The 20,131-nt window shown below is 54.7% G+C and overlaps 1 protein-coding gene across 6 annotated transcripts in view; it reads left to right on the forward strand.

Moving 5' to 3' along the window:
- Positions 1-20,131, forward strand: part of PRKCZ (protein kinase C zeta) — a 135,261-nt gene that overhangs the window by 4,289 nt on the left and 110,841 nt on the right. Inside the window, exons 2-4 of one of the 6 annotated variants that reach the window (XM_032758655.1) lie at positions 965-1,086; positions 2,010-2,099; positions 5,103-5,153. In XM_032758655.1, coding sequence (XP_032614546.1) covers positions 965-1,086; positions 2,010-2,099; positions 5,103-5,153 — 263 coding nt within the window. Of the gene's footprint in view, positions 1-964; positions 1,087-2,009; positions 2,100-5,102; positions 5,154-19,584; positions 19,762-19,902; positions 20,108-20,131 lie in introns of those variants that run through there. The other 5 variants (XM_032758656.2, XM_032758659.2, XM_032758658.2 and 2 more) reach the window with 5 other exon arrangements.

Consider the following 20,131-nt stretch of genomic DNA (forward strand, 5'->3'; position numbering starts at 1 on the left):
CTTCACCGCTGGCTCCGTCCAGGTCCGGGGGCAGGTCTGACTGGTTTCTTTTACCTTACCGAAGCCGGTGGCTTGCACCGACCCGGCTCGTGTCCACCCTGGGGTCACCCACATTTGGGTGAACTTGAACCGATGCCCGACCAGGTACCATTGCTGGGCCTCCCACAAGAGGGCACTTTCTTTTCTCCCATTTTGACCTCATTCCAGCCAGGTAGGTCACGCTTTTTCCTCTGTGCAAGGAAGTTGATGGTGGTCATTTTTTTTTTTTTTTTTTTTTTGAGACAGTCTCCCTCTGTTGCACAGACTAGAGAGCAGTGGTGCGATCTCGGCTCACTGCAAGCTCCACCTCCTGGGTTCAAGCCATTCTCCCACCTCAGCCTCCCGAGTAGCTGGGAATACAGGCGCCCGCCACCATGCCTGGCTAATTTTTTGTATTTTTAGTAGAGATGGGGTTTCACCTCCACCAAGAGGCGGAGCTTGCAGTGAGCTGAGATTGCACCACTGCACTCCAGCCTGGGCAACACAGCAAGACTCCATCTCAAAAAAAAAAAAAAAAAGGTCAAAGAAAAGAAAACCCAAAGGGCATTATATTAGACATCCCTAAATTCTCTGGCATCATAGGATTTTAAACCATTTTAAATCCCCTAGCTGGTCTGGCAGACACCCACAGCCAGGAACAGCCAGGATGGTCTCGATCTCCTGACCTTGTGATCCGCCCGCCTCGGCCTCCCAAAGTGCTGGGATTACAGGCGTGAGCCACTGTGCCCGGCAATGGTGGTCATTGTTTAAACTATGGTTATGGTTAATGGTTCTGTTTTGTGTGTGTGTCGGGGGGGTGGGGCTGTCATCGTCTTTGGGGAAAGTTTCATTTATCTAATCAATGATTTGGTTAATCGGTAATCATTTTTTAATTTGATTCAAGTGTGCCCCACGGTAACAGATGCCCATGTCCCCTCTGCCCCAGGGACATCTTCATCACCAGCGTGGATGCCGCCACGACCTTCGAGGAGCTCTGCGAGGAAGTGAGAGACATGTGTCGTCTGCACCAGCAGCACCCGCTCACCCTCAAGTGGGTGGACAGCGAAGGTAGCCCTTGTCCCATGTCGGCCAGAATCCTCAGCCTCAGGGGACTTCGCCAGGGCAGCCTCTGTGTGCGGAGTGTGCTCAGCCTCTTCCTTGGGGAGACTTAAAACCGTGGAATTAAACATGTTGGAGCCAACTTTTCCCCAGTGGGGATGGTGGGAAAGAGGTTGGCCGCAGATGCTTAACGAGGACCTGGGCCCAGATGCCCTTAGGAAGGGCTCTGGTCTTGAACTGCCTGCAGGGGGTCTCCCTGCCCCACCCTGGGCAGGTCCTCACCTCTTCCTCTGACCTCCTTTCTCATGTCCTTACCGTTTTCCGTAGGTGCTTCTGGAAGGATGGGCTCTTCATATTCTAGGGACCATGGGGAGGGCGCATGCAGCCAGGGCCCGCCATGTCCACCTCCTCTCTCTTAGACACACATCCTGAAAAACAAGGGGATTGGGAGACGTCCAGAGAGACCCCTTTCTCCCAGGGACTGGCGGGCAGCTGTTGGCCAAGGACACGGCTGTGTGGGTGGAGCCTGATGCTGCCCCCGTTGGGTTGAGTACAGCCCTGCAGGGCCTGGGTTCTGTACACCTCCATGTCCCTTTCCAGCCATAGAGGGCAAGGAGCTTTCTCTCCACCCAGTACTGACCTCAGGAGAGTGTCCTCAACCCTGCTCACTGCTTAGCCCTCCAAGTGGTGCCCAGGGCTGCAGGTGCACTGACTTCCCTTCCCGGGTGGCTCTGACGCGGCACTGGGGGCCAGATGACTCCCTAGTGTGGACGGCCATCCTTGGACCTCCCGACCCTGCCAGGAGGTGGCCGATCTGAGCAGCGGGACTTTGCCCCCCACCAGACCGTTGTCTGGTGTGCTGAGCGGGCCCGTCACAGCCCCCTTTGCCTCGGGCCTTCAGCAACGTCAGCACCGTCTCCTGCCCCACCCAGGTGACCCTTGCACGGTGTCCTCCCAGATGGAGCTGGAAGAGGCTTTCCGCCTGGCCCGTCAGTGCAGGGACGAAGGTCTCATCATTCATGGTTAGTGGCGGGGTCTGTGGTGGGCAGCTCTGGGAGGCTGTTCCTGGCCGTGGGTGTCTGCCAGACCAGCTAGGGGATTTAAAATGGTTTAAAATCCTATGATGCCAGAGAATTTAGGGATATCTAATGTAATGCCCTTTAGGTTTTCTTTTCTTTGATTTTTTTTTTTTTTTGAGATGGAGTCTTGCTGTGTTGCCCAGGCTAGAGTGCAGTGGTGCAATCTCAGCTCACTGCAAGCTCCGCCTCCTGGGTTCACGCCATTCTCCTGCCTTAGCCTCCCAAGTAGCTGGGACTACAGGCTCCCACCACCACACTCAGCTAATTTTTTGTATTTTTTGTAGAGACGGGGTTTCACCGTGTTACCCAGGATGGTCTCAGTCTCCTGACCTTGTGATCTGCCCCCCTTGGCCTCCCAAAGTGCTGGGATTACAGATGTGAGCCACCACGCCTGGCGTTTCCTTTGACATTTTATTAACCCAAATGAAAACTGCTCTTATAAAGAACCTGTAAACCGCTCAGAGGCTCCAGTGGCCAGCATAGGGCCCGCAGCGCATGTGGACAGAGGGGACAGCCCCACCAGCCACCTCACCTGCCCGGTGCCCCCCTGGGCCCGGCTCCAGCCTCACAGCTGTCCTCAGCTTTAAGTTCAAAGCCCCGTGATGAGCTGATGCGTGGGAGATGTGACTTGTGATCGTTTCCACTTTGTCTTTAGGTGGGCATAGGCTCCTCCCCGGTACTGCTGGGGGTCTGCAGGGCGTCTGGGGCCTGTGAATGTGGTTCCAGCGCTGTGGCCAGCCAGCCACGTCTTTGTCTCTGTGTCCACTTCTGGCGTAGCTTGGGCTCCTTGCCAGGCGTCTGGCCATGGACGATTGAGTCTAAGATGGGACCAAAGCTCCAAACCACCCATGGTTTCCGACAGATCCATCATTCTCCTGGACACGGGGCTACTTGGTTACAACACTTAATTTTCGTAGCCCTTTATATCAATGTGGCTTTAAATTTAAAGACTAGGCCGGGTGCAGTGGCTCACAACTGTAATCCCAGCACTTTGGGAGGTCGAGGTGGGAGGATCACTTCAGCCTAGGAGTTCAAGACCAACCTGGGCAACATAGTGAGACCCCCATCTCTCCAAAATTTGTTTTGTTTTGTTTTTTTGAGACAGAGTCTGGCTCTGTCCCCAGGCTGGAATGCAGTGGCACTATCTCTGCTCGCTGCAACCTCCACCTCCCAGATATAAGCAATTGTCCTGCCTCAGCCTCCCAAGTAGCTGGGACTACGGGCGTGTGCCACTACGCCTGGCTAATTTTTTTTTTTGTTTTTAGATGGAGTCTCGCTCTGTCGCCCAGGCTGGAGTGCAGTGGTGCGATCTCAGCTCACTGCAACCTCCGCCTCCTGGGTTCAAGCAATTCTTCTGCCTCACCCTCCCAAGTAGCTGGGACTACAGGCATGTGCCATCACGCCCGGCTAATGTTTTGTATTTTTAGTAGAGACGGGGTTTCACCGTGTTAGCCAGGATGGTCTTGATCTCCTGACCTCGTGATCCACCCGCTTTGGCCTCCCAAAGTGCTGGTATTACAGGCGTGAGCCACTGTCCCCAGCCTAATTTTTGTATTTTTAGTAGAGATGAGGTCTCACTGTGTTGGCCAGGCTGGTCTCGAACTCGTGACCTCAGGTGATCTGCCCACCTCAGCTTCCCAAAGTGTTGGGATTACAGGCGTGAGCCACTGTGCCCGGTCCCAATTTTTTTTTTTTTTGATATTCAGATGTGGTGGTGCACCTGTAGTCCCAGCTTCTCGGGAGGCTGAGGTGGGAGGATTCCTTGAGTGCAGGAGGTAGAGGCTACAGTGAACTGTGATTGTGCCATTGCACTCTTGCCTGGGTGACGGAGTGAAACCCTGTGTCAGATAAATAAATTCATAGATGTGCCTAATCTAGTCTATTTTATTGTGGTTGTGATAGTAAGCACATTTTGCCTTTTTACATGGAAAGATATGGTGCTTTAAAAATTCACATTATTTTCTGGATAAAAGAAAAGTAGTTAGGGCCGGGTTCAGTGGCACACACTTGTAATCCCAGCACTTTGGGAGGCTGAGGCGGGTGGATCACTTGAGGTCAGGAGTTGAACACCAGCCTGACCAACATGGTGACACCACATCTCTACTAAAAATACAAAAATTTGCCGGGCGTGGTGGTGCGCACTTGTAATCCCAGCTACTTGGGAGGCTGAGGCAGGAGAATTGCTGGAACCTGGGAGGTGGAGATTGCAGTGAGCCGAGATCGTGCCACTGAACTCCAGCCTGGGCACAGAGTGAGACTCCATCTGTAAAAACAAAAAACAAAAAATGTTTGTTTTATTAAAGTTTTAATACTTTCATGTGTGTATGTATATGTATACACACACACACACACACACACACACAAGATTAGAGATGGGGTTTCGTCATTTTGTCATGTTGGCCAGGCTGGTCTTGAACTCCTGGCCTGAAGCCATCTTCTCATCTCGGCCTCCCAAACTGCTGGGATTACAGGAGTAAGCCATCGTGTCCAGCCAAGTTTTAATACTTCCTAAGCACATATTTTAATAATTTATTGTGGAAGCCCAGGATATATGTTAAAATAATTTTGAACTGTGTCTTGAGTATGAAGAATTGGAATCTAAAGTGCTTTTAAAAGTCAGTTTTCAAAGTAATTGCAGTTCTTCCCCATTTTTATATAGTTTAAAAATACAAATCAGTAGCTTCCTCTGATGGCTTTGCTGTCCAGGTCCCTCTGATTGCCTTTTACCCTAAATTTTTCCGTGGGTTTTAAAGTCCTACCTAATGGAGCCTGGCCTACGTGGACGCACGTGGTTTCACGTCTCCCAGGAGCGGGCTGTCATTGGCAAAGCCACGTGCGCCTTATGTGAAGTCCGCGTGCTCAGCCTGACTGAGGCGGGACTTCCTCCGTGAGACTGTTGAGTGGCAGCCGCGGGGTCTTGACACTCTCTTTCTCTCTCTCGTCCAGTTTTCCCAAGCACTCCTGAGCAGCCTGGCCTGCCGTGTCCGGGAGAAGACAGTGAGTACTGGGGTTTCCTACGCTGGTCTCACGTGCTATGGGGTTGAACTGTTGATCCGTTGTGCCACGGAGGTGGCAGTGGTGCCGTTTTCGGAGGTTCACCCTCGTGGAGCGTCAGGGCACGAGCAGCCATGGTGACCGTGGGTGGGGTTTTCGCTGCAGCTGCTGCCTGTGCATGTTCTGGCTGACAGCACCGCGTGGCGGGGGACTCGCTTGGCTGGTTGGTGGCATGAGAAGTCCAGGGGTGCCCTGCTGTCTCCCTAGGAGGGAAAGGCCAGGTGGGAGGCTGAACACTGCTCCCATGTGGCTGCCTCAGCTCACGACCACCCCCAGGCCAGCCGTCTGCTCCTCCTGGTCCCTGCTGGCCCCTGAGCTGGGGTAGGGGCTCCGTTCATTCCACACTGGCTGCATTGCGGGGAGAGGAAGGAGAGTGAGTCCCGGGGGTTGTGGCTTCAGAGGGAAGCTTCTGACCTCACTTCCTACCGCATCCCGGAGACTGTTGGGCCCTGAGCAGGTGGCTACACTGCTCTCGGGCCGCGCATCCCGTGGCTGTGTTTGGTGGGGTTCCACCCCCACTCTCCAGACCCCACACTGCCTCCAGCATCCGTGCCATGCCTCGTTGTGTGGGCAGGAGCTCCTGGACCGAGGCCGCTGCCTGTCCAGCGCAGGGCACGTGGCTCAGTGCCCTTCGGGCAGGGCATCCCCAACCCCTGCTGCCAGGGCACACACCTCACTGGCCTCAGGCTGGATGCTGGGTGTTGGCGGTGCCCTGTGTTGGGCGGGAACCGGGGGTGGGAGCAGATTCAGGCCAAGAGGGTGAGTGGTCAGTTGGGGCCAGAGTCTCAGCTTCCAGCGAGAAGCGGGGCTGAATAGAGGTTTGGCAGCGCTTAGCGTGGGGGAGGCCCCAGGAGCCACGGGATTTCCATGATCTCCCCGGGGAGAGGGCGGCGTGGCATCCCGGTTCCAGGCCCTCAGCCAACCGGGGTCCCTTAACCATGGCCAGCGAGGCCGAGGAGACATCTGGAGGTGGGCCCTGGCAGGAATGGAGCGGGTGGTCTGGGGCTGGACCTGCCCAGGGGCCGGCAGGAGGAGATGGGGTATGTCCGTGGCAGGCGGACACCACCGGGCGGTTTTGGCAGCGCGGGGCGAGTGTGAGGAGGCAGGGGGCGGGGAGGCTTTGGAGGCAGGTGGCCAGATGGTGGGTGTCAGGGCCCTGATCACCTACGCAGCTGCCCTGGTGGTGACCTTTCCCGGGACCCTCCCTCTGGGTGCCCACGCCTCACGGACCCTGGAACACGCACCCTCGGCGGGCACGGTTCACTGCGTTTTCATGGATACATAAACACATAAATAAGACAGATAATCCCCGTGGGTGAGACGATGGTTGTCCCCTCCACAGCGCCCTGCAGCCTCATGCCGATGCTTTATAGGAGGGGACCCACGGGCCGTGTTTATTTGCCACCTGGATGATTTTTTGACTTTGTGACGGGACTGTGCTCATCTGTCCCATGTGTGCTGAGACTGTGCACTCCCAAAGGTGTCCACATACGGCCAGCGTAGCCCCTGGGCGCAGGGGAAGCCCGCCTTATTTCTGCGACATGTCTGCCTCTTGTCTCAACCCTGCCTGGGGGTCTGGGGTCTGCTCTTTCTGTCTGCGACCTCGGCGGCGCCTCTCTGCCTGTGTGGACAACCTGCCGGCCTCGCGTAGGGAGGGGAGGCCCGCGTTTGCTCGGCCACTGCAGTGGAAGAAGGGGAAGTTGGGAGGTCACAGGATGCCCAGAGGCCTGAGCTCTGAAGGGGAGTGTGTCGTGGGGGTGGCAGCCGAGTCACTGTGGGGAATGCGGAGAATGTGGCCAAGCCCCGAGGAAGGACCTCCTGGGACACATGAGTAGGTCCTTGAGATGTTTACCAGGGATGGCTCCACGGCTTTGGGGACCACTCAGCCTGGTTGGGGACATTCCACCAGAGCCTCTGGGGCAGGCTTTGCTGAGGAGGTCAGAGGCGGGTGCCGGCGGGGGGAGCCCTGCCCTGCCCTGCCCTGTGTGCTGATGTCCACCCGGACGTGGGGTGGGTTTCATGGCGCTAGTGTCAGGAGTGTGTGCCCACTTGGGGTCCCAGGCCACCAGGGCTTAGGGGGCTGGCGCTTTTCCCGATGTCTTACGCTTTCTTTCACTCTGACTTTGGTGCTCATCTCAGACAGGACACCCTGCTCTGGTCACCAGTGGCTGCCGCCTGGGGCTCTGGGGTTTTAGCGCCTGTGGGGGTGTTCACAGGTATTTGTGACCTCAGGCAGCACTGCCCAGGCTGAGGGTCAGTGAGAAGGGTCAGACTGGGAGGTGTGGACAGTGGATGGAGCACGCCAGAGGCGGACGAGGGCAGGACTGCGGCTGTGCCGTGGGCCTGGTTCAGACGGCTGGACGTGCCTGTCTCACCGTCAGCAGAGGACCTTCCGGCACATTCTATGTGTGTCTATATGAAGTTAATTGGTTTTATAGATTTTAAAAAAAAATTCTAAACTATACTTACAACTATCATCTCTGTGTAGTTCCAAACCCAAAATATATTCAAAAAGGGAACCCTGTGCCCGTCAGCGGTCACTCCCTGTGGGGCTGGGGCCCCACCTCCACTCAGCCTCTGTCTCTGTGGCCCCGTGGATTCTGGATGTTTGGTGTCCGTGGAATCCTGCATGTTTGTCCTTTTGCCTCTGGTGGCTTTCACCACCTGACCTTCCCAAGGTTCATCCATGATGGAGCATTCTTAGCGCTGCAGATCTTTTTTCTATTCTGGTAAAATGCACATAACATCTATTTTTGCCATCTGAACTTTTTTTTTTTTTTTTTGGTGGGGGGGACGGAGTTTTGCTGTGTCACCCAGGCTGGAGTGCATGGTACTACGTCCTCTGCCTCTCAGGCTCAAGCAGTCCTCATGCCTCAGCCTCCCGAGTAGCTGGGATTACAGGTGCGCGTCACCACGCTTGCCTGAGTTTTTTTTTTTTGTAGAGTTGGGGTTTTACCATGTTGCCCAGGCTAGTCTCGAACTCCTGGGCTCAAGTGACCTACCCATCTTGGCCTCCCAAAGTGCTGGGATTACAGATGTGAGCCACCGAGCCCTGCCCCATCTTAGCCGTTTTTTTAAAGGTTCAATTCACTGGTATTCGATATTCACATTGCTGTCCAGTCATCATCACCGCCCATCTCCAGAACTCTCTTCATCTTCCCAGACTCAGCCTCTGTCCCCATGAAACACTCACTCCCCATTCTGCCTCCCCCAGCCCCCGACACCCACCCACCACTTTCTGTTTCTGTGAGTTTGGTGACTCCAGGGACCTCCTGTGAGTGGAATCGCACAGGATCTGTCCTTTTGTGACAGCTTATTTCACTCAGCACCATGTCCTCAAAGTGCAGCCATGTGTCACAGTCTCCTTCCTTCTCAAGACTGAACTGCAGGCTATTGTATGGATGTATTTTGTTTACCCATTTCTGTCGGTGGACACGTGGGTGACTTCCACAGTTTAGCTGTCGTGAATGATGCTGCTGTGAGCACGGGTGCACAGTGACCTCTGGAGACCCTGCCTTCGGTTCTGGGTGTAGACCCGGAAGTGGGATTGCTGGATCATTGCTCATTCTATTTTTATTCATTTATTTTCGAGACAGTGTCTCGCTCTGTCGCCCAGGCTGGAGTGCAGTGGCACAATCTCGGCTCACTGCAGCCTCCACCTCCTGGGCTCAAGCGATTGTCCTGTCTCAGCCTCCCAAGTAGCTGGGACTAAAGGCATGTGCCACCATGCCCGGCTAATTTTTGTACTTTTTGTAGAGACAGGATTTCATCATGTTGCCCAGACTGGTCTTGAACTCCTGGGCTCAAGCAGTCTGCCCACCTCAGTCTCCCAAAGTGTTGGGATTACAGGTGTGAGCCACTGCGCCTGGCCGATAATTCTGTTTAAAGAGCCGCCGTGCCATTTCCCACGGTGGCTGCAGCGTTTTCCACCCCCCGCAATAGTGCACGAGCGCCACTGTCTCTGTGTCCTCTCCAGCTCTTGTCGTTTTCTGTTTTTTTGACAGTGGCTGTCCTAATGGGCATGAGGTGGCATGTCATGGTGGTTTTGGTTGTCATTTCCCTGGTGATAAGTGATGTTGAGCATTTTTTCATGTGCCTGTTGGCCATTTCTTTTTTTTTTTTTTTTGAGTTGGAGTCTTGCTCTGTTGCCCAGATTGGAGTGCTGATCATGGCTGACTGCAACCTCTGCCTCCTGGATTCAAACGATTCTCCTGTCTCAGCCTCCTGAGTAGCTGGGATTACAGGCACCCGCCACCATGTCCAGCTAATTTTTGTATTTTTAGTAGAGTTGAGGGTTTCACCGTGTTGGCCAGGTTAGTCCCGAACTCCTGACCTCAAGTGATCCACCCACCTCGGCCTCCCAAAGTGCTGGGATTATAGGTGTGAGCCGCCACGCCCGACTTTGTTGGCCATTTCTGTGTCTTCTTTGGTGAAATGTCTGTTCACGTCCTGTGTCCATTTTTGAATGGGCGGTTTGGTTTTTTTGTTGGTGAGTGTTAGTAGTTCTCTGTCCTGGATGTTAATCCCGTATCAGATATATGATTAGCAAATATCTTCTCCTGTTTTATGGATTTTTTTTTACTTTGTTGATAGTGCCTTTCGATGGACAAAGTTTTAAAATTTTCCTGAAATCTTGCTTAATGTTTTTTCTTTTGTTGCCTGTGTATTTGGTGTCACATCCAAGAAATCACTGCCAAATCCAATGTTGTGAAGCTTTTCCCCTTGTTTTTCATCTAAGGATTTTATAATTTTAGGTTTTATGTTTAGGTCGTGGATCTATCCTGAGTTAATTTTTGTATGTGGTGTAAGGTAAGCATCTAACTTCATTCCTTTGCATGTGGAGGTCCACTTTCTTAGCACTATTGGTGAAAAGACTCCCCATTGGACTGCATTGGCACCCTTTTTGAAAATCGTTTCACCATATATGGGAGGGTTCATTTGTGGAGTCTCTTCTAGTCCATTGGTCTCTGTGTCTCTCTTTGAGCCAGTGCCACACTATTTTGATCACTGTAGCTTTGTAGGAAGTTTTGAAATCAGGAAGTGTGAGCCCTCCAGCTTTGTTCTTCCTTTTCAAGATTGTTTTGGGGTCCCCTGGGATTCCAGATGAATTTTAGGACAGGCTTTTCTATTTCTGCAAAAAACATGATTGTGATTTTTGCAGGGATTGCATTGGCTCTGTAGATCACTTTGGGTAGTTGACGTCTTAACAGTATGAAGTCTTCCGATCCATGAACTGAAGTGTGTTTCCATTTGTTTATGTTTTCTTTGATTTCTTTCAGCAGTGTTTTATAGTTTCCCTTGTACAAGTCTTTCACCCCCTTGGTTAATTCCTAAACGTTTTATTCTTTTCGATGCTGTTGCAAGTGGAATTGTTTCCTTGATTTCCCTTTTGGGTTGTTTATTGTAAGCGTATAGAAGTGCAGTTGATTTTTGTGTGTTGACTTTTTTGCCTGCTGTTTTGCTGAATTTATCAGTTCTAACAACTTTCTGTGGAATCTTTAGGGCTTTCTTACATGTAAGATCATATCATCTGTGTACTGAGATAATTTTACTTTTTCCTTCCTAATTTGGATGCCTTGTATATCTTTTTCTTGCCTAATTGTTCTGGCTAGAATTCCACTACTCTGCTGAATAAAAGTGGTGTGATCAATCATCCTTGCCTTTGTCCTGATCTTCAAAGAAAAGCTTTCAGGTTTTCGTCACTGAGTATGATGTCTGCTGTGGATTTTTCATGCGTGGTTTTTATTGTGTTGAGATAGTTTCCTTCTATTGCAAGTTTGTCAATTGTTTTTATCATGAAAGGGCTTTGAATTTTGTCACATGCTTCTTCTGCATCGGTTGAGACGATCATGTGTTTTTTTCCCTTCGTTTTGTTAATGTGGTATATTACTTTAATTTTCATTCATTGAACCATCCTTGCATCCCATGAAAAAATCCTGCTTGCTCATGGTGTGTAATTTTCTTGATATGCTGCTGAATTCATTTTACTAGTATTTTATTGAAGATTTTTACATCCGTGTTTATAAGGGACAATTATATCCGTGTTCATAAAGGATAATTATGTCCATGTTCATAAGACTCAATGGTAGGAGGCTTTCTTGTGGTGACTTTGTTGGGCTTTGGTGTTGGCGTAGTGCTGGCCTCACAGAATGAGTGAGAAGTGTTCCTTCCTCTTCAATTTTTTTGGAAAAGTTTGAGAAAAACTGGTGTTAGTTCTTCAAGTGTTTGGTAGAATTTGCCTGTGAAGCCGTCAGTCCCTGGGCTTTGCTTTGTTGGGAGGTTCTCTTTCTTCCTCTCTCTCTCTCTGTCTGTCTCTCTGACGGAGAGAGTGCAGTGGCTCGATCTCAGCTCATGTCACCCTCTGCCTCCTGGGTTCATGTGATTCTCCTGCCTCAGCCTCCTGAGTAGCTGGCATTACAGGCACATGCCATCACACCCAGCTGATTTTTGTACTTTTAGTAGAGATGTGGTTTCACATGTTGGCCAGGCTGGTCCCGAACTCCTGACCTCAGATGATCCGCCCACCTCGGCTTCCCAAAGTGTAGGGATTTCAGGCATGAGCTGCTGCACCCGGCCCTGCTTTCATCTTTATTATTCCCATCCTTCTGCCGGCTTTTGGTTTGTTCTTTTTCTGGTTCCTTAAAGTGTAAGATTAGGTTGTTATTTGAGATCTTTCTTATTTTTTAATTTCAAATATTTATCACCATAGCCAGGTGTCATGGCTCACGCCTGTAATGTCAGTGCTTTGGGAGGCTGAAGAGGGAGGATCGCTTGAGGCCAGGAGTTGGAGACCAGCCTTGGGCCACATGTCAAAACTGTGTTTCACACACACAAAAAGTTCATCACTATAAATTTTCTCCTTAGCATTGCTTCCTCTGCATCCCTGAAATTTTGATACGTTGCGTTTCTGTTTTCATTAATCTCTCAGCATTTTTCTGATTTTCTTTGTAGTTTCATCTTCTATCCATTGGTTGAGTGTGTAGTGTTATTTCCATTTATGTGACTTTTTCTGTTTTCTTTCTGTTAACTGATTTCTAAGTTCATCTTGATGTGGTGAGAGAAGATACTTTGGATAATGTCTATTTTTTCAAATCTACCACGGCTGAGTCTGTGGCTCACTTGTGTTCTGTTCTGGAAAACGTCCCGTGTGCGTTGAGGATGTGCAGCCATTGTGGGTACAGCGCTCTGCTGTGTCTGTCAGAGCTATGTGGTTTACTGTGTTGTTCAAGTTCTCTGTTTCTTTACGTGTCTTCTCTCTAATTGCTTTTTCATTCCTTTTTTTTTTTTTTTTTTTTTTGAGACAGAGTCTCGTCCTGTCGCCCAGGCTGGAGTGCTGTGGCGCAATCTCGGCTCGCTGCAAGCTCCGCCTCCCGGGTTCACGCCATTCTCCTGCCTCAGCCTCTCCGAGTAGCTGGGACTACAGGCGCCCGCCACCACGCCCGGCTAATTTTTTGTATTTTTTTTTTTTTTTAGTAGAGACGGGGTTTCACCGTGGTCTCGATCTCCTGACCTCGTGATCCACCCGCCTTGGCCTCCCAAAGTGCTGGGATTACAAGCATGAGCCACCGCGCTTGGCCCTTTTCATTCCTTTTTAGGGCTGGATGAATTCTGTGATGCGATTCACCCTGTCTGTCTGTCCGTCCGTTCCTCTGCTGATGGACACTGGTGGGGGCTGGGGCGTTTGGGGCTGAGCGTGTGATGAGATTAGGAGTGCCTGGTTTTTTGGGGGAGGTGAGGGCTGGTCACGCCCCGGTTGAGTGGGGAGCCCCTGTGCGCATCCGTGGCGGCCTCGGTGGTGTTGAGGCGGAGTAATCGGGTGGTGGAGCTGAGGTCTGTGGGCTCCACCTGCTGCCACGTGTGCCGGGCTGCCCAGGGCCCAGGAGGGTGGCGGCACGGGGGTCCACATGAGGGGCCACAGGTGCCTCGGGCCCCTCTGCCGCTTGTGTCTCCATCTTCACCGTCTGCTTGCTGCAGCGCCGGGTGAGGCCAGTGTGTGGCCAGTAGATTCCCGGATGTCTCTTCTTTGCCCCTCCTTGCTGTGTCTGGTCACACAGAAATGGTATGTGTGATTTTTGTTTCAATACTCAAATCTGTTAATATTTTCACTTCTGGCTTCCCCTAATGATACAAATATATTTTCTTGCATTTTGGTCTTTGAGCCACTTTGCGTGTCTGTGTCTGGGGTGGCATCGGCTGGCACCTGGGCCGAACTGGGACGGGGCTCTTCTCTTGGACTTGAGCAGATGAGACTCACAGCCCGAAATGCAGCAGATCCCTCAGGCAGATCCTCAGTGCACATCCCTCAGGCCATGGGACTCTGGACGTGTGGCGGCCTGTTGGCCTGAGCTACATCTGCCGTGAGAGGCAGCAGTACGTTCCTCGGGGCAGTGGTGAGAGCAAGGCTGGATCCAGAGACCTCCGAGCAGCTCCTCTGGGGCAGATCCCAGCTGCAAGCCACAGCCCGGCCCTGGTAATGGGAGCATCGCTAGGGAGGGGTGGGGCGGCCCGGCTTGTGCGGCCGTGTGGGAGGGCCACTCTCAGAGACCCCCCTCCTTCCTCACCACCCCCACCCCAGAGGGGAAGCTGGAGCCAGGAGGCTGCAGACCTGGGGCCAAGGTGTGGCCAGGCCTGGCTCTCTCTTTTTTTTTTTTTTTTTTTTTTTTGAGACAGAGTCTTGCTCTGTCACCCAGGCTGGAGTGCAGTGGTGCAATCTCAGCTCACTGCGAGCTCCGCCTCCCAGGTTCACACCATTCTCCTGCCTCAGCCTCTCTGAGTAGCTGGGACTACAGGCGCCCGCCACCACGCCCGGCTAATTTTTTGTATTTTTAGTAGAGACGGGGTTTCACCGTGGTCTCGATCTCCTGACCTCGTGATCCGCCCGCCTTGGCCTCCCAAAGTGCTGGGATTACAAGCGTGAGCCACCACGCCCGGCCAGGGCTGGCTCTCTTGGGAGGCTCAGAGCATCCTGCTTCCTGGCCACCCAGCTCTGGGGCTGCTGTCAGCTCTTGGCTTGTAGATGTCACTCCAGCCTCTGGCCTGTCACCCTGAGCCTCCGCCATGTCTGTGTCTTTTCTCACTGGAACACTGGTGGTCGGATTTGGGGCCCACCAGGGCAGTCCAGGACATTCACCTTGAGATCTCGACTTAATCACATGTGCAGGAGCCCTTTTCCAAAGGAGAATCACGCTCACAGGTTCTGGAGTAGGACATGGACTTGTCTTTCTGGGAGCCCATCTTCAACGCACCACAGTTGACTACATCAGGGTCTGCCTCTGACCTGGTGGGAGTGCTGGGTGGTCTGTCTCCACTAGCACTTTGTGGGTAGGCTCTGTCCCCAGGAAACGCTCTCTGCCCAGGCCCCCACCCTGTGAGAGGTTCGTGCTGCCAGTGGCGCTGGTCACTGGGACTATGTGCTGGGCCTGCGCCTGGCAGGACAGACGGCAGGTGGCTCTTCTGCAGGTTCTTCTGGCTGGGACAGGACCAGCCGGCGCTCAGCGGAACTGAGACTGACGCCCCTTTCAGACCCCTCTAGGCAGGGAGGCCTGGGTGGGCAGCCTCCCCTCAGAGTTGGGGAAACGTGGCCTGGTTCCCCCAGTCCACCACCCTGCTGGCCGCCACTGGGACATGTGGCCTGGTTCCCGCCAGTCACCACCCTGCTGGCCGCCACTGGGACATGTGGCCTGGTTCCCGCTGGTCACCACCCCGCCAGCTGCATCTTGAACAGCGTCCGTTGTGTAGTTGCTTGTCCTTAGTGTTCCAGCAACACCCCAACCAATGCGACCCCCGGAACCTCCGTCAGCCCCGCCCCGGAGAGCCTTCCCCTTTGTCCGTGCTGTGCTCCTTGAAACTGAGATCCTCCAGCCTTTGGCCTCTCTGGACCCAGCCCCAGCTGCAGGCCCCAGCCATGGTGGTCCCTTTGGGAGGCGTGGTCCAGGAGGTGATGGGCAGCTGGAGAACCCCCGTGGGTGGAGGCTGCTGCACCTGGCAGGGAGGGTCCTGGGCAAGGGGGCGTGGGGTGGAAAGGGGGTGGGTGTTCAGAAAGTTACTGGGGCTCCACCAACCAGAACGTTGGTTTACCTTGAACAAGTGACCTGTTTAGTTGTGCCTTTTCTTTACCTGTAAAACGGGGTGATTGTAAATAAAATCATGTGTGTAAAAGTGCTTAGGACCAGACCCCTCTTAGAGCGAGTGTTGATACCTGTCTCAAAGGACAGTAGGTGGACGTGGCAGGGAGGGAGACGTCAAGACGCCAGCCAGGGCCCTTTCTGCCACTTCCCCTGGTGGGTGGTGGGCAGTCCCCTGAACCCCGGCAGTAAGCGAGGGACCTCCCAACACCCTGGCCTCTCTGTGTTGGCTCCAGGGGCTTCCTGGAGGAGAAGGTGCTGTTTCTAGATGGCCGGGCCCATCGTGTGGAGGGAGGGGTGGACGCTGTAGGCAGCAGCCCCAGTCTTCCTTTGGGTGGGGTTATTTCTGCTGCTGCTTCAGTCCAGAGGCTCTGGGGCTCCTCAGTGGGTAGCCTCAGGCCTGGGCAGCGTCCATGGGACAGGGTGGTCCCCAGTCAGTCCCCATTGGCCTCCCTGTGGTGTGTGGTGGAGACTCAGGGTGCCCGCCCTGTGGAAGAGGTGCCGGGGGAAGCCTGGCTTTGCACCCAGACCCTGCTGAGGGCAGCGCTGGATGGTCAGCTGGACCAGGCCTGCGAGGTCCTTAGAGTCCATGGAGGAAATACGGAGTCCGCCGGGCTGGGCAGCCGCAGACCCCACTTAGCAGCGGGTGGTGTCCTCGGGGTCATCAGAGCCAGTGCTGGCTGCCCTGTGCATTTCATGTTGTTGGTTCCTGCCTGTCCACAGCACAGATAGCATCCCTGGGCAGTGGGACCCTGCTCCAGCCTGCAGCCTGGGGAGAGGTGTCCTACATTCCACATTCTGCCCGTAGCAGGCAGCCCCACCCCACTGTAGCCCATCTTGTCACTTAGAGTGGTCCCGGTAGTGGGTTCTGGAGCCTGGAACGCTTGGGTCAGGCCCCAGGCAGCTGAGACCCTCCCGAGCCTCGCCCCTTGGGTCTGGTGGGGCCCCTGGGGTTTGGCTGGGAGGACACCGTGACTGCTGCCTTTGCCTCTGGGTATATTCCATGCTCAGCCCCTGAAGCCAGCTCCAAGGTCATTTCTACTTGGCAAGCAGGAGGTTTTCATGGCCAGGGATGTTAATAGCAGGTCCCTGGACGCAAGGGTGGCAAAGTCGCCTTGGCCTGTGTAGGGGAAGTGGAGGAGCCTGGGCTCTCCCTGGCCGGTGGTCCTGGGGCAGGTAGCAGGGGAAGGGGCTGGAGCCACGTGGGTGGAGCCATGGGGGGGCGTAGAGGGGCCCTTCCTGACCCCACAGTGGGGGCCTGGGTGAGGCTGGTGGGGGACAGTCCTCAGCTGCAGGGGCCAGGGTGGGCCAGGAAGAGGAAGGAGCTCTTGAGGCGCCGGGGCCTTCTGTCTGTGGTGTCTCACTCGGGGCAATGGTGGAATCCCCAGATCCATCCCCTGGCCTGTCTGTCTCCCACTCTCATAGCCCTGCAGCCTGGGGCAGAGAGGGATCCTTGGCCGGGACACCATCCCCACAGGGACGTGGAGGGTGCTGGGCCCGGGGCTGCATGGAGTTGCCCGCTGGGAGCAGCCAGTGCACCCGGGCGTGTGAGCTGGGAGGTGTGACCTGGGCGTGTGACCTGGGCGGTGTGGGGGCCGAATGCTCAGGTGGGCGCTTGCACTGCCAGGTTCAAACCCCAGTGGCAGGGAGCCCGCATTGTGACTTCGGGCAGGTGGGTGGGGCTCCCTGTGCCTCAGTTTCCTCCTCTGTAAAAGGGGGCTTTGTGAGGCTCGACAGACTTTAGAGGGGCTCCTGGAACATAGTAAGTGCTCAGCGAGGCCGCCTTGCTGCCTCTCCCACCCAGGGAGGATCAAGTGGGAGGAGAGCGGCCCCACCGAGTGTGTTCCAGGCCCCGGCGGCATCTGAGAGGAGGCAGCCAAGCCTAGTGGGGCTGCGCGGCCACGTGTGGAACATTGGGGACGCTGCTGGTGTTCTCCAGGCCCAGGTGGGCGGGTTACCACGGAAGCGTATCAACAGATGCCTGTGATTCCCTGGTATTTATAGGTAGGTCTATTGTTTTATTAAAAAATCCAGTTTCATTCAGCTTTGTCTCAAATTATTTGCAACAAACTAGAAAAGCTAGTTTTCCCCTAAAATAGGCTTCTAATAAAATTGGCAGTTTGCCTGCTGAGCCTGAATGTTCTAGAGTTCTGCAAAGCTCGATATTTTGGGATGGATTAGAAGAGAGGAGTTGGCTGAAGGACAGTGGTCGTGATGCTGAGCTGGCCGTCTGTGTGAAGTTTACATTGGACCAGGATAAATGCGTATTTCCTGTGGAAGCTCAGCGTGGCTGTGGTATTCGGTGGTCTTATGATTTTATAGGCCTAGCCAGGGGTCTGCGAGCTGCTTCTGTCTGGGGCCAGGTAGTTGAAGCCTGGGGTTCTGAGCAGGCGTGAGCGGCACCCAGGGAGGTGCGTGGCCGTGTCCCAGTGAAACTTTATGCATGCTGAAATCTGAATTTTACGGACTCTTCCGGTGTTTCCAAATATTATCCTCTTCATTTTATTCAGCCAATTAAAGGCGTAGAAATCCTAGCTTGCTGATTTGGAGCACTAGGCGGTGTAGGTTGCCAGCCCTCGTTCCGCGTAGATTTGGGGACTCGAGTGAAACGCACGTGTTAGGTTTATGTGTTTCACATTTTACGGAATGCCCCTCACGCAGCTGGTCAGCCGCCTGACAAGCGAAGCTTGGCTCTTTGGAGAAGTGGCCGTGCCTCGTGGTGAGCTGCTGACAGAGCTGGAATTTGAACCTGGGGCTTTGGCCCGGAGTCCACTCCGTGAATGCAGATAAACACAGGTTTATGAGCTTGATGATTTAAATGGAGGTTTTATTACCCTTCAGGCAGGTATGGGAGGCCAGCGATCAGGAGATGATGCCGTCGAGAAGGTCGTTTATTACTCAGCTCCCGAGAGACCTCCTCATGCCTTGCGGGGCCGTGCAGGCAAGCGCCGGGTGGGTTGGAGGCAGGGGGATGTGTGGGTGGGGGCCTTTACTGTGGTTTCCATGGGAAAGGTGCAGGGAGCAGGCATTGGGTCAGCCAGGTGGAGTAACTTCAGCAGGCTCTGGGGTGCAGGGGCTGTTCCTGTGACCTGGGGAGACCCCTGGGGCGATTGGGGGCCCATGTAGGAGGTGGATCCAGGTGAGAGTTCTGGGTTAGAGGGTTTGCATTTGAAAGGTTCACTGTGGGACAAGTCCTTTGCTGTCTCTAGGAATCGGTTGGCCTCTCGGGGCCGTCCCTCCAGGGTCAGCAGGGCCGCAGGTGCTGGAGCATCGAGGGCACAGCACGTATGAATGCAGGGAGTGTGTGGTGTGACTGGTCAGAGCCAGAAGTCTGCAGGACACTCCCCTCTGTCCCTCTGCACCCCCAGTGCGAAGCGGCCCATGTAGGCTCAGCACGAGTGCCGAGTGGGTTTGGGGAAGCAGAATTCCCAGCTGAGCACCCCACCGCCCCCCATGTTTTTTATGACTGGAGGAAAATGCCAGGTCTCACTTGCCAGTGATGACCAGGTACCAGGGTTTGTCAGGGTACCAGGGTAGGGGTTGGAGAGTCAGGCCACCCAGCAACGGTGGCGGCTCTGGGTCTGCCTAGGAGCCCGGGCTGGCCACAGCCAGGCACAGCACAGCACATGAGGTCTGGCCTCGGGAATGGGGGTGTCTCCTGCCTTAGGCTGGGGGTGTGCGTTTCCAGGCCAGCCGGGACAGTTTTAAGCCTGGGGAAGCTTGGCTTTTCCTGTTCCTGCCCCCCAGTGCCCACTGTCCCCACACACGCTGGTGGGGTTTGTGGGGTGGACACAACCACATTGCTAGGCCCCCATGCCTCCTCTCCTCCCCCTCCGTTCCTGGGCCGCGGGACAGTGCTCGGGGCCCTTGGCCATTGGTGTTGAGCCCATTCACAGCCTCTGGACGCAGGTCAGAGGTCACTTGCCATGGCCACAGCTGTGCTGTCCCCCACTCCCAGCCTGGCAGGCCAACCTGCAGGACCCTGGGCTCAGCTGGGTTCTGTTCCGATGTTGCATTTTCAAGGTCCACTGGGTCCGAGCCCTTCCTGGGTCTGGCTGCTGCCCGCCCGCTCTCTGGACTGTGCTGATGCAGAGATGCTTGTTTTCCTGTGACGTCAGCGTCAGCTCCTCCACATCCATGCCGTGTTTTAGTTTGTGCCTCAGCTGCTGGCTACAGCTTCCCGGGGGAGCTGGGTACCACCCGGGCCTGGAGACATGAGGAGGCAGGGATGTGAGGGGCGGGGGACAGGACAGCCGGCCTTCCATTAAATATCTGCTCCTCGCGCTCGAGCGTCCCTGCCTATTGTCGGGGCCGGAGGCGAGCCGACGCAGCATCAGCTCGTCAACGGGGAGGAAGATGCCTCCCTGCACGCCCGCCGCGCACAGAGCATAAAGAATCTGCGCCGAGGAGGCAGGAGAAGAAAGCCGGTGAGTCGGGGGCATCTCCCCCGTGGATTTTCCGCGCCCCTGGGGCCGGGCCAGCCGTGCTGCAGGCCCTGTGCGTGCGGAGGACGGTGCCCGAGTCAGCATTTTGGGTCTGAGTCCCAGCGTTGCCGCCGCCTGTGCACTGCACAGATGCTCCGGGCAGCAACACGGCTGGTGCCACGGCCGGGGGAAGGCGTGCGGCTGCAGCAGCTCCTGGCGATGTCAGGGGAAACGCAGTGAGAGGCTGTTGTTTTGCGGGTGACAGATTTTTAGAAAAATAAGGCTGTGGAGGGACCTTCCGAGCGAGGCAGGGGCTGCTGGAGGGACATGCTCACCCCGAGGACGGATGGTGTGTGGCCCAGGCCTGGTGGAT

Source organism: Hylobates moloch, unplaced genomic scaffold (assembly GCF_009828535.3).
Source record: "Hylobates moloch isolate HMO894 unplaced genomic scaffold, HMol_V3 SCAFFOLD_9, whole genome shotgun sequence".
Lineage (NCBI taxonomy): Eukaryota > Metazoa > Chordata > Mammalia > Primates > Hylobatidae > Hylobates > Hylobates moloch.